Source organism: Protopterus annectens, chromosome 7.part0 (genome assembly GCF_019279795.1).
Source record: "Protopterus annectens isolate FY-2018-M chromosome 7.part0, PAN1.0, whole genome shotgun sequence".
Taxonomy (NCBI): domain Eukaryota; kingdom Metazoa; phylum Chordata; order Ceratodontiformes; family Protopteridae; genus Protopterus; species Protopterus annectens.
Window position 1 is genome coordinate 874,093,346 of NC_056739.1, and position 14,545 is coordinate 874,107,890.

The window sequence follows — 14,545 nt, forward strand, 5'->3', positions numbered from 1 at the left end:
AAATTTGAATACCTTCCTGGTGGTGCCTTCTTTCAGGATGCTATCCCTGCCATCTCTTCTCCCCCGGATCTCAAGAATGCTTATCTGCTTATTCCTATTCATCCTTATTTCAGGAAGTTCTTACATTTCTCGGTGGGTTCTTGGCACTTTCAGTTCTCTGCCTTGCCTTTTGGTCTCTCCACTGCTCCAACGGTCTTCACAAATTGTCTAGCCCCAGTCATTGCTTTCCTAAGATTAAAGGGTCATCAAGTTTACCCTTACCTGGATGACCTGCTTTTTCTGGCTAGCAGTCCAGGTCTTCTGCTACAACACCTAAATCTAGCCATTCCTTTTCTGCAGTGCTTGGGGTTCACAATAAATAACAAAACATCTTTATCACACAGTCAGGATCTCATTTTTCTGGGGTGCAGGTTCAGGACAGACTTGGTGATGGTATTTCTTCCTTAAGAGAAAGCTCTGTCTCTCATAGCTTTCATGGAATCACTTCTAACTCTTTCCTCCATCACTGCCAAGGAGTTCCTGCTACTTCTTGGGCTTATGGCCTCTACAATTCCCATGTTGCCTTTTGCAAAACTTTACATAAGGAAGTTCCAATGGTTCCTGAAAACAGTCTGGTCATAGCATGTTCATCCCTTGGACACTGTGATTCCTCCTCTTCCCTGTTTGAAAACAGAATTAAGTTGGTGGATGCAGCAACTCAGTCTGAATCCTGGGTTACCCCCTCAAATTCCTCAACCAGTACAGGAACTTATACAGAAGCCTCAGAGTTAGGATGGGGAGCAGCTTTTGCTTCCACAAAAGTTCAGGACCTTTGGTCCCAGTCTCAAAGGAAAGAACACATCAGTATCAGGGAAATGAGAGCACTGATTCTAGCCTTACAGACCTTTCACTCTGTGTTCCTTCCAGGACCCATCAAGAATCCTCACGGACAACACTACGGTCCTTTGGCACATAAACAAGCAGGGGGGGGGGGCACAAAATCTTATCTTCTTTATCGCTTAGCCATCAAGGCATAGGAGTTGACTATTCAGTACAAAGTCTCACTACAGGCAGTGTACCTTCCCTCTGCTCAGAACTTGGTGGCAGATGCATTAACCAGATCTATGACACAAACCCACAAGTGGATGCTTCACAGGGATGTGTTCCTGGATCTAGTTCACCAGTGGAGTACTCCAGAGATGGATCTGTTTGCCTCCCCTCAGAACAGACAGCTTCCTCTTTTCTGTACCAGGGTCCCTCATCCTCAGGTTTGGAAGGTGGACGCCCTATCATTCTCATGGAAGGGAATGTTTCTTTATGCATTCCCCCCTTTCCTTTAATTCAGAAAGTCCTGTTGAAAATTCAACAGGAGAAAACAAAAATCTTGTTAGTGACTCCCTTTTGGCCAAGACAGCTTTGGTTCCCTCTTTGTCTGCATTTAGCCAAGGGCCATCACTACAAGTTACCTCACTGGATGGACCTACTCATTCAGGACAAGGGATCTCTAATTCGCCAATAGCTGTTAACAGTTCACTTGACCTTATGGGTGATCAACCTTTGATTCCTTTTAGGCACATTTTTTCTAAGGACGTGCTTCTGGTTTTGCAGGAGACCAGGAAACCCAATACTAGGAAGTCTTACATTTCAAAGTGGACAAGATTTTCTATCTGGTGCCAAAAAAGAGAAAAGGACCCCCTTTTTGCAGGTATTCCTTTGGTATTATCTTACCTGTGAGAGTTGCTTAACAGTGGTCTTTTTTATTCTTCTATTAAGGTCCACTGTTCTGCCTTATCTGCTAGCTTTCCCTTTCATCCTCCATTGGCTTCCAGGCTGGAGGTTAAGCTTTTCTTAAAAGGTGTCCTACACATGAATCCTCCCAGGAAGCCAGTTTCTCCTCCTTGGGATCTTAATTTTGTCCTGTAGAAGTTGACTCAGGCCCCTTTTGAACCAGCGCCCTATGCTTCTCTAAAGTTTTGTACTTTGAAAAGAGCACTTCTGATAGCTATTACCTGTGCCAGAAGGGTTTCTGAGATCCATGCATTAATGGCTTCACCACCATTCCTAGTTTTCCATAAGAAAAGAGTTTCTTTGAGAACCAAGCCATCGTTTATGCCTAAAGTGGTTAATGATCTTTCCTTAAATCAAGCTATCTAGTTGCCTACTTTTTTCTCATCTCCACAATCTCCTAGTGAGGGAATTTTGCATTCCCTAGATCTGCATAGACAGCTTAGATTCTATCTTTAAAAAACTAAGTCTGTCAGAGATATGATCGATTATTTGTGTACTTCCATCTCAGGGCTCTGGGTTTGCCTGTTTCTAAGCAAACTTTCTCTTCATGGATTTCTAAGGCCATTGTGTTTTGCTATCATTTTCATGGGAAATCCTTATCCACTTCTGTTAAGGCCCATTCCACTAGATCCTCAAGGGCTTCCTTCAGGGATTTGGATACTCAATCATTTTGGAACCTGCCACTTGTTCTTCTGTTCATACCTTTACAAAACATTACAAGTTGGATTCTATTTCTAGGGCCAGAGCAGGTTTGCCAGAGAAATCCTGCATGGATTTGTGGAAAATGTCTGCTTGATCTCTATCTCTGTTACTTCCCCCTCCCTGGGTTCCTTTTCAGCTTTTCCACTCTCCCCATATGTAAAGAATACTGCAACTTATGAACAGAAGGACATAGAATAGTTGTGTAAAATCTTATCATAGCCATAAATGTTCTTCGTGTTTCACTGTTGCACTCATCACACTTGGGTTATCTACCTGCATGTAGCCCTCAGTCGGCCCAAATACCAGAGTCTTGGGATTTCTGCGTCAGATGCTGTCACCTCTTCCATGATGTCAGGTCGTCAAGGGTATAAAACATGAAGCCGGCGCCATTACATCAGCTTTTCTAGCCACGTGGGAGCCCAAAGCAGAAGTAGTTCCCAAGTGCCGGTCGGCCGCTTCCTGAAATTTTCATTGTTCGAGTTTAAAACCTGAAGTCTTCTAAAGCTAAGTACCCCGTTGGGGATCCTTTTAGCTTGCTCTAACCGATGTCAGAAAAAGTTAACAATTGTCTTGCCTGTGGAAAACAAATACCTCTGAGATTTTCATTCTTACTGCATCACCTGTTTAGGCCCAGACCACGACATTCCTCACTGTCGGTTTTGTGCCCTGTTTAACACCTGAATTATTCATCATAGGGCTATCTTTGTCACTAAATTCTTTTGCTGTTGTTCTCCATATTCCGAAATGGCTTCGATAAGCCATCCGACTACCGATCTTCTGAAAAAACGTAAGGATAAAGTCAGAGACAGAACGCGTAGGCCGGTACTCAGTGAGGCGCCTTCGCAGCTTCTGATACCCACTTCTACAGATTCGCAGGCCTCTGCTGAGACCCATTAGGAGTCCGGTATGCCGCAAGATGCTTCTTCAACTATGGAACCTGCGGATGTCTCTACCTTGGATGGGTCCGGAGCCGCTGTGCAGGCACCAGCTTCTGAGGGTGTATTCTGACATTCTGATGTTCGTTTTAAACCGACAACTTCGTTTTTGACTAAAACTGCCGAGTTTCTCAGGCCCATAGTTCGCACTACACCTAGAAAACCGACAACCAAAGGGCATGGTCAAGCTCCCATGCCACTGAATCAAATGCTTAGAATGGCTGAAGACCTTATAACCTTAATTAGGGAAAGCCAGCCTTCCCCCCTCTAAAAGACAAAGAACTGATTTTCCTTCTGATTCCACAGACCATGAGTTCGATGACTCTGATCCCTCTGATTACCAGGACTTACCCTTATCTACCTGTGAGGATTCACATGCAGAGGATTTCATTCCCTCTGCCTCCCCTTCAGAGGATTTTTTTCTTTTGGTGAAAACTTGCATACCTTAAGAGAGCATTTCCGCTGGGAATGCCAGGACTACCCTTAGTCCAAAAAGAGACTCAGAAAATTTTTAGACTTGCCTCAGCACTGGCCTCTAGCTATACCTCCTGTCCTGGATATTGTAGATGATGTCTTCATGGAATCCAGTCTTACTCCTGATACTTTACCACCAGCTCCTAGAAAGGCCTGACAGGTACTACAGAATACCTGACTCTCACAACTTTCTCTCTAGGAATCCCACTGGGGATCCAGAGACCATTTCCCAGGAACCTAAAGGCATTAAGGCTTCTACAGCTAAAAAACCTACCCTTTTGGACAGGGATTCTAGAGCTTTAGACAGATGGGGTAAGAAGGTATATACTTCTGCAACTCTTGTCATCAGGGCTTTGAATTGCCAGTTTCACATGTTGAAGTACCAGCAGCATATTATGGGACTAATTAAACAAAAAATGTTGTTGCTTCCAGATTGTACAAAAACAAAAATGTATAAGTTACTGCATTCTGCAAACCAAGTTAATAAACATACTTTGCAGTGTGGCTTTGATGCCTTAGAAGCACCTTGCAGGGCTGTTGTCACTGGGTCTGTACTGAGAAGACATGCTTGGCTGAAGGAACAAATCTTGCCAGACCATGTCAAAGCAAAATTACTAGATGCTCCATTAAACCAGGAGCATTTTTTTGGCACAAAAGCAAAACAAGTTCTTAAACAATTGGAGGAAAAGGCTAAATCTATGCAAACTGTTAAATATTTCTTACAGGGGCAGCAACCTAGATTCAGTAGGCATTGGCCTTCTAAAAACTGCTCCATTCCAGTCCCTCCCAGGCCTTTTTAATCTAAACCCAGGGGCAACAGACCACCAAGACTACAGTCTTAGGGTGTGCAGAGATCTAAACAATGGAGTGCTTCCACCACAAAGACAGGGAGTGGTAAGCCTCCCCCTTATGGAAAAAATTCACAATGACTTGTCTATCATCCTTCCTAGCCATGCCCATGTACTTGCACGCTTAGGAGGAAAACTTGCCCTCCATGCAAAAAAATGGATGTCCATTACTCAAGACAGTTGGGTCCTAAACATTGTATCCCAGGGATACAGATTCTACTTCCACTCACTGACAGCCCCAAGCGGGTTGCCAGACCTTCCTTCAAACCAGTGGGCAGAGGCTCAAAAGCAAGTACTTTCTCTTCTTAGTATCAGGGTTATTCGACCTGTTCCAACAGAGCAAAAGGGCAGGGTTTCTCCTGCAGACTGCTTCTGGTGCCCAAAAAAGAGAGCTCTTGGCGCCCCATCCTGGATCTGTCAGTTCTCAACACCTTCATGGTGGTCCCAAAATTCAAAATGCTTGCACTGCAACAGCTTCTTCCTGTGCTAGCCAAGACTGTTTCCCTCAGGACTAACCCATAATTTATGCCCAAGGTGGTATCCAGTGTGGCTTTAAATCAATCCATCCATTTACCAAACCTTTTAGCCTAATCCTCAGAATAAAGAGGAAAGGATTCTGCACTCCTTGGACGTGCACAGGCAGCTTAGGTTCTACCTTGACAGGACTAAACCTTTCAGAAAATCTGACTAGCTGCTAGTCAGCTTTGCTACAGGGGCAGAAGGCAAGCCATTTCAAAGCAAACCATTTCCAAATGGATAGCACACTGCATCCATTTTTACTACAAACACCATGGAAAACCTATCCCACAGGGGATCAGTACTCATTCCTCTAGGGCTACCTCAACCTCTACAGCATTTTTCAGTGGAGTCCCTACCAGGGACATCCTGGAAGTTGCAACCTGGAGTTCTGTACACACCTTCATGAAGCATTACCACTTACCTATCTTTTCTAAATCCAGAGTTGGATTTGCCACAGCAGTCTTACAAGGCCTTCTAGCCAACCCTAATACTTCTTGATGCCTCCAGCCTTCCTCAGCTTTGGGAATCAACCCAAGTGTGATGACTGCAACAGTGAAACACGAAGAACATAATACAGTTGTGTACACTTACCATAAATGTAGATGTTCGAGTAGATGTTCGAGTGTATTCACTGTTGCAGTCCTGGTTACCCTCCCTCCAGCCCCCTGACTTTTTCTATACTTTCTACCTATCCTCTTTTTGGCCATATCTGACGGCAGTGGTATTTACTTTTTACTGGAGGTGTTCCACACCATGTTATTGGATGTTATATCCTTTTTTGGGGACTCTTGACATCTGGGGCAAGAAAAACTGATGTAATGGCGTTGTCTGCATGTTTTATACCTCTGACGACCTGATGTCATGGAAGAGGCGACAGCATCCGTTGCAGAAATCCCAAGATTCTGGTATTCGGGCCGACTGAGGGCTACCTACAGGCAGATAACCCAAGTGTGATGACTGCAACAGTGAATACATTCGAACATCTACATTTATGGTAAGTGTACACAACTGTACTATGTCTTTCTCTTTTATGTTGCAGTATTCTCTCCCGCCCACCTTCCCCCTAGAGCTTGCTCATTATTTGGATAACTATTTCCTTGGTCTTCCTTTGGATTTTTCCTCATGGAGCTACTTTATTCTGAGGATTGTGTATGCTGTTGTCTTTTTTATGGCTGATGTTCAAGAGCCTATGTGCGACGTCCCACGTATAGGCAGTAGCTTGAAGCTTTTGTATACAACACTGACGTCAGGTTGAGTAGCAGAATACTACCCATATATAAAGAATGCTGCAACATAGAAGAGAAGAACATCTGTGGTTATTATGGTAAGATTTTACACAACTATTCTTTCCCATTTGTTAAAGCACTGATTCCTTTGTAGGTCAACTAATATTGCAAGTGAATGTATCTTTTAAGTCAGCAATAATTTTATAGGGAAAAATAACTCTTATATGAGGAAAAGTTGTGTATTACTTGTAGCTGCCGTTATTTATGGATTGAGATCATCTGAAGTGTAAAAGAGAAAGATTAGTGTGTAAGGAGTCAAAGTATGTAAAGGTCTTAAATTGCTTCTGCTGAGTAACCTGAAAGTTAAATAAGTGAATTTCTCTGGCATCTGTGAATGTTTGTTCACTGATTCCTTACTGTGCTGTAAGAAATACCTCTTTCTTTTTCACTAAATTACTGACACTGGAGAGGAATTATTGTTACCAGCAAATATTGAAGTACCTTCTCATGTTCCTGCAGGTACAGCTTGTGAATAACCATTTTAAAGGGGTAAAGCACTCCCGTCTGAACACATTGGCTTCCTTGGGCTACGTGGTAGTGGTGATTGACAACAGAGGCTCCTGCCACAGAGGTCTTAAATTTGAAGGTGCCTTCAAATACCGGATGGTATGTATTTTAAAACCAGCTTTTTCTATAGAAGATACATAGTTTGTCAGTGATTTTGCTGCAGCCTCAAAGCTATATTGTAAAGGGTCTTTTAAGTTCTTTGCTATGCAGTATAGTATAACTGTTGCATGAGTCCCTGTTGAAATTCCGAGAACCACAATTACAATCTCAGAATAGCAGTTATGGTACTTTTGTGTAGTCTATAAACCCCTGCTTTGATGTACAGCAATTTCAGATTTAGTTTAACTAACCAGTAGAGGTGATGGAGGCATGGAAGGGTATAGTGCCCCTCCCCTCCCCACAAAAAAATAATTGTGTAACAGCAATTTTCAAAATTCAGATCTGACTGCATGGTGCAGAGGGATGGAGCCTTTACTGAAGCCTAAGTAACCAAGGTTTGATTGGCGACAACAATACTAGAAGAGCCAGGCAGGGATGGAGAGGATGAAGGGGCATGGCCTGCTCCCCTGTCCCATGGAGTACGGAGGGTATTGGGTACTTGGGCAGCACAAAGGGATGTGGAGACCAGGGAAGAGAGGAGTGGGCAAGACTACTTGCTGGCAACATCCCTTACAGAAGAGAGAGACGACAAGAGCGGCAATCCTTTGCACATCCCCCTTCTGCTTCACAAGCTGGACATCTGCAGGAAATGAATTGTAGGGTTAAAAGCAGAAAACTCTTGAACCACCCCTAATGGTTGTCTAAATGATGGCCCCTTCTTGTCAACCCTTGCCATGATGATGGGAAATGAAAAGGCCAATTCACCAGGAAGGGCTTGATGGTTGAAAGCTAGCAAGGGCAAGAGTATGCAAAAAAATGTAAAAGTTCAGTTTTTTTTTAAGTAGCTATGTCAGTATTGTGCAGTGACTGTTTATAAAACTTGTGAATTGCTGTTACATACTGCTGTTTTTATTTAATTGTTTACACACTTCAGATAAACAATTATGGATCTAATTCTGAACATACAACTTTGGCATCAACATACATAGGTTCATAGTTCATACTAAGTTAACTGCCTAGCCAGTTATCCCATTTGGTACTTAAAATGAATATATCTTGTTGACCACATTCAACGGTAACTTGGATGGATCAGTATATGGGAAATAAGAACTTTACCTCAGGACTCCTCCCAGTACTGTTAGGGGACAGAAGCAGCTTCTAAATGCTTGATTTCAGTGCGTGGGTCTCCACCAAATATTTATGTTTTGATCTAGTAATTATCACTGGAGTAATATGTAAGTATAGGTCTTGGAAAGGGTTAGGTGAATCTAAATCCCAGTGTGATAAGTTAATTTTAAGCACCAAATGGCAAAATTGGCTAGGCTTAAATTGGCCTGCAAGGACAGTTATCCTGGTACTAACCTATGAACCTATTGATGTTTTAGTATAAGTGCTGTAGTTAATATACAGCTGTGAAAAACCTGATGACATCAATAAAAAATAGGTACAATTCATCTGCTTTAAATATCACAGCAAAAATGGCATGCAGTATTTTGCTGTGTAACAAAAGAAAATTAAGTTTATTACACATCTAACATGATGTGTCCATTGCTTTAAAATCTAGCAGTAATTGTGAACTGTGTAGTTCATAGCCATCCTTGCAGAAATGAGTTAATTTTCAAAAACTTTAGGCAGCATATTTAGTGATTTTTTTTTAATTGCATCTGTTTTCTACTCATATTTAGGTTTATTGGCTCATATCAGCATACTTTATTTTGGATATCAGTCTTTAAAGCTTTAGCTAAAATGTAATTTTATAACTTTGTAACTTTTGCACATTTTTTGATTATCATGCTTCACAAATCTACAATGAGACCAATGTTTGCAAGATTTACAGTTTTCTACTTTTTTTTAATCTGTTTTTGATAACCTTGCTCACTGATTACCTGCCTTGCTATATTTTGCAGTTGTGGTTCTTATTTGAACTGTTAGCTTCTTTACAACAACATACAATAATGCCAAAGGTGTACATTTTTCTCCAGGGCTTTTTTCAGTCTACACATGGATCGACCAACTTAATAGCGGCCAATAATATTATATTCAGCTGTTTACTGATACATTCAGTCAAGCTACTCTGCAGTGCAAAGCTGCAGCATAAGTTCTGACAGATTATCATTTGTAACTTGAATTTTGTCAGAATATGTGTCTTCACTGCCAGGCTTCAGGCAGTAGATTCTGCTGTAGTTTGATGCACCATGAATATATATATATATATATTCATACATTTCTCATAAATATTTTTTTCACAGTTAAAAATAAATAAAAAAAAAATTTTTTTTAAATGTCATAGTAGCCAGGCTCTTATTCACAGTGTACACTGTTGTATCTTTTTTGTGATGAAGTTTAAATTTTTTTTGTCATTCACAATTTAATCTCAGGTTTAGGGCATTCATCTCGTGAAGCTGGTGCATATGGAATACATTTCAACAGATTTGACATGGGTATCCTTTTTGTAGCCACTGTATGAGTGGTGTGTCTTTGCTTTGGTGTGTATCTGGGAGGGTAACAAATACCTTTACATCCTTACTGTCCCACACTTCATTCTTAGGGCAAATAGGTTAGTACTTTCAGAACTTTTATGACACTATTCACATGAAGTGCTTTGTCAAGTTGTATGTCACTTTCCATCTGATTACTGCTGGCTTGTGTTGTCTCGTCATGTGACTGCTCATGAGAAGCACTGAATTCATCTATTCTACTACTTTCTTCTTATGTGCTTCGTACTCGGGATTGAAACATGAACCAGCATACTCAGTGGAACACACTGGTATTCACTTTTATTTATTTTATTTTATTTATTTATTTGCAGTTTGTTTCCCAGGATAGTCCATTGGGCTACAAGGAGCCCGTTTTCACTGGAGTCGTGGGGAGAAAAGCTCTGGAAAAAAAATACAAGTACATAGGAAGGAAGTATAAAATCCATAGTAGTGCATAGTGCAGCCAAGTACAAATGCATATCATGTATATACATATCCATTTTTCAAGTAAATGTTACATAATACAGAAAAGAAAAAAAATGTACATTCCAAAAAAAAATATTCAACAAGTAACATTCACTTGGAAATACAAATGTTTTTTTCTTGTCAGTAACAATTTTGGCTGTTTTATATCCACTGTAGCTACAGAACATAGCGGATTATAATCAAGCCTTCAGTCATAACCAGCTTGTTATCTGTTTGAGAAATGAATGTCAAGACTATTGTAATTGAGGTGAATCTTGACATCCATTTTAAGAACAAATAAGTAATGCACTATGATTGGAGAAACCATAAGTCTTTGTACTACACAGAGCTTTAGCTGATCCAATGTGCTGTAAGTTAGAGAAAAAAGTGTAGAGTGCCAAGTGTTTCATAGCTTTTAAAACTACAAGGCACTTAAAAGTACCATACAGACAGTGGCCAGACGTGAGGTGTACCTCTGATCGAACAACTTTAAATGCTGTTAGACATTTCACTCTACCACAATATTTATTTTCATGTGAGGCAGGGCAGAGTATACTGCAGTTTTTAAAGCTGTTAAAATTTCCAGTGCTGTTCTGTGGTCACTACCACATGCGCTGTTGTTCAAGACTAGAGCATAATGCCAATGCAGTATTATACAGGGATAAAGTCCTAGCTATAGCCCAGGTGATCTGAGTTTCGTTTAGAGGCTCAGACTTCCGAGGCACTGGTAGGGAGGAACATTCATCTCAACACCTTATGAGGGGAGGCATGGTCCGTTCAAAGCTGAGTTAATCCTATGCTAAATCCAAGGATTGGCATCAGGGAAGGAGAGGGATAAAAAGTGGTAAAAAAAAATTCCTACCCTCATGGATGTAGTTGCTGGTGAGACCCCCCCCCCAGATACCCTTATGTCCTATGATGGCCATGGGCCAAAATAATCTATGTTAGTCTGGGGGATGAAATGAGAGGCTGTTAAACCCAGTAACGGATCGGAATACTTGGAAAGTATGAAGCAACTGCAGAAATGGGCACAAAAAGTATAGAGCATAACAGCTTCAAGAAGTGTCTAATATAGAAAATTGTGATTGGGTTTCCAATCATAGCCAACTTGTTAGATGTTCAGAATTCAACTTGAAAGTAGAGTGAAGTTAACCTTGCAAAATGAAGCTTGACAATTATGTCAGGAACACATAACAGGTAATGACTGGAGAAACTCAATCATAATTCTTTGTAGTACATGTTGCTTCATTTATTCTGATGCTGTACTAGTTACAGAGAGAAAAATATCAGGCCACAAAATGTTTTACAACTTTGAAAACCATAAGACAGTTGACAGTGGCATTCCAATAGCAGCCAGAAACTAAGTGTATCGCTGATGGATTTGAAAGCTGAGAAAGCACTTTAGTCTTTCTTTTTTGGTGTGGCTGAATTAAGTGTTTTACAGCTTTTAAAGCTTTTACCATTTCCCACTGCATTTGCATGTTGAATGCTTTATATGCTTCAGAGAGAGAGAGAAGAGCATAACAACTCTGAAAGGTACATAAGAAAACTTATTATGCACCTCTTTGACATCAGAAAGCTACATAATAAGTTTCTCTTTTCCCAGATTTGGAGTATAATCAGCAAGCTCTGTGTACTGCAAAAGTTGTCATGCACTTGTCTGACATCAGAGAAGTGCATAGCAAATTCATCGTGTTGTCAATTATTTCAAAGCATAATCATTGAGCTCCACATGCTACATGCTTCTTTTAAGGGATCATAAACCACAGGGAGGGTTTAGACATGGCCATGAGTATGCCCAGCTGTGACTACACTAAGTGTGCATTGGTAGGAATGGTGTCATATCCAAGGCAGTCAATTCACACTCCTGCAATTCTATTGTGAGACTTTTTATGAGTCATTGAGGAATGATACTGAGCACTGTTGGCAACATCATAATTTCAGTTGATGATGCAAGATGACCCCTTGTTATTTCCAGATTTGGGACACACAAAATAGAAGTATTTCTAGGCCAGGCCACAGTTTTGCCATTTCTTAGTGTAACACAGTCAAATCCAGAAATTACATCATCAGAGGTCATAATTAAGAAGGGCTCGTCTCTTTTAACACTGGGTACATATACGTGTAATATTCACAGTCAAGATGTATGCTATGGGTCCTCCTTGCAGATTGTGACCTTGTTGATGGCAGAACTGTGTAGCCACCATTTATTGTAAAGTCTTCCAAATGAAATTCTGCATTTCTGATTGCCATGGAAGAACTTATTTTCTTTCTTAGGGCTTAAACTTCCTAATTGATATACATTGCCTATCCACCATTTGAGGCAGTGAGTTTGGGAGCTGTGAGGTTTGTCTTCTAGTAGATGCTGACTCTGGTTGCCATCACCTCTTCCAGTAAGATTGTTGAGCTTCATGTCCATAACTGCAGGGACCCTGTTTGTTTTTCTGAAAGATTGGGTGTCACATAGAAGGTAACCCATGTTTGTTCCCGAAAATGTCCTTAAACTAGACTACCCATCTTCCTGTTTTCTTTCCAGAAACAGTATCCTTCATAAACTGGACATGCAGTTCTAACTCAGTTTTTACCTGAAGCATTACTTTATTCTTAGAGGGCAGTGCAGTTGTTTATTTTGTTTTGGACAGATACGGGCTTTGTGTCTTGACCAAAACTTTTGTAAGTGAATTGCTCATTGTATTGCATTTTGCAACCTGGTAACTAACACCAACTGCCTGTTGAAAATGTGGCTGTGAACAACCCCTGCTTGAGGTGCATTGCTGCTTCCATTTCTTACTTAATAAATGTTACCATTGTGGACTTCTGTGTCACAGTTATTTGGTTATCAGTTCACATTATCACCCAAGTATTATTGCTTGGACTGGAGTCCGGGAGTCAAGCCTGTTGTCACTTTGCTGTTTCATGAGTCAGCCTTCTGAGCCCTTATGTCTAGACTTTAGTTCATCTTTTAACTCAAGAAAGTTTCATTTTCACTCTTGGGATTCTTCCCAACAGTTAATTACTGTAAAATGGTGCAGAGGTCTGATATAACAGTTATGCTTTCTTGTTCCTGTTATAAAATAGAGTATGATTGACCCCCCCCCAAAACAAAATAAAATAAAATAGCTTGTTCTTGACTGTCTGATAACATATCAGCTGAAAAACACTAAAATAAGCATTTTCAAAGGAGGGTACGCCCCTATATCTTAATGTGGGTGAAACCACCACACTTCTTAAGCTTGTGTATACTACTTGCATGATGTACAACACTAGATAAAATAAAGGTGCGACTCTCCATCTGAGTGCACACCAGTATGTCATAGTGCAAGTATTCTGCCTTCAGTCTCAACCATTTGTATTCGGACACTTAGAACCTGACACACTTGACAGTAATCATCCTTAGGGAAACTTGCACTCCTGGTTTGAGACCTTCTGTAGTGGATCCTCCCACCATCCTCCTTTGTGAGCGGACAGCATCTTCGACCAGCAGCTGTGGATTGATCTTCCTGTAACCAAGGCATGTACATTTGTATTATATTGGATTTATTTTAACTGAATGAAAGTAATTTCATTTCTCATCAGCTCAGTGAACAGAGCTTCATAAAATTTGACATGGCCATTCTACATTAAAAGTGTCACAATTTATTTCATACAGTTTTTGTATGAGAATGGCAGAGCAGAATACATTTAAATGTGGAAGCAATTAAAAGCAGTTGATTTGTAGGAGAAAATCCTCCATCAACTCTCCCCTTTTTTTAATTATGCAAACTTCAAGATCACACAAGTGGATAAAGAATATTTGACTATTCTCTTTCTAGATAGAAGTAGTCCAGTCTTTTGCGTATTGTAAGTAATTAATTAGGTGTGGGATACAAAAGTGCTTGTGCCCTGAATGAATGTTTTCTATAGCTTGTATGTTTTTAAAATATACAGGACTGCTTATCATTTCTTCAAAGGTTGCACTTCTCATTGGTACATTATTCACAAGACACTTTCCACTAAGTTGGCACTCAAAAAACTAAGCATCTGTAAGTTCATTAGCCAAATTATTTTGTTGAGTTATGCTTACTGAATGGGTAAGGTTTGAATTGTTGGGTGTAACAACTAAGCACGCATTCCTGTCTGACGCTTCATAGGAAATCCCCAACATATAACTGGAGCAGAAGACTTTCTCAAAGATCATTTGATATAGAGAGCACATATTTGTAGAGATTTGACATGCAGGTTTAAAATTATTCTTTCCATTAAAAGATCAACTGGTTGCCAAATAGCTGCCAAGACTGGCAGTCATGGAGAAGACTTTCCTCTGAAGAACCCCTGGACTAAGTAAAATTTAGTATTTTGAAATTGGTAAAATATGGAGTTCCATGATTTCCCATACCTTTTTTGTCTTGGATGGTATTTGTCATCTTCCAGACCTGCACAACTGGTTTCTTGTTTTTTTTTAAACACATTTATTAAATTATCACTTG

The 14,545-nt window shown here is 40.4% G+C and overlaps 1 protein-coding gene across 1 annotated transcript in view; it reads left to right on the forward strand.

The window, feature by feature from the left end:
- DPP8 (dipeptidyl peptidase 8) overlaps positions 1 to 14,545 on the forward strand; it is a 1,004,126-nt gene that overhangs the window by 807,233 nt on the left and 182,348 nt on the right. Inside the window, exon 16 of the mRNA XM_044077448.1 lies at positions 6,991 to 7,137. Coding sequence (XP_043933383.1) covers positions 6,991 to 7,137 — 147 coding nt within the window. The remainder of the gene's footprint in view (positions 1 to 6,990; positions 7,138 to 14,545) is intronic.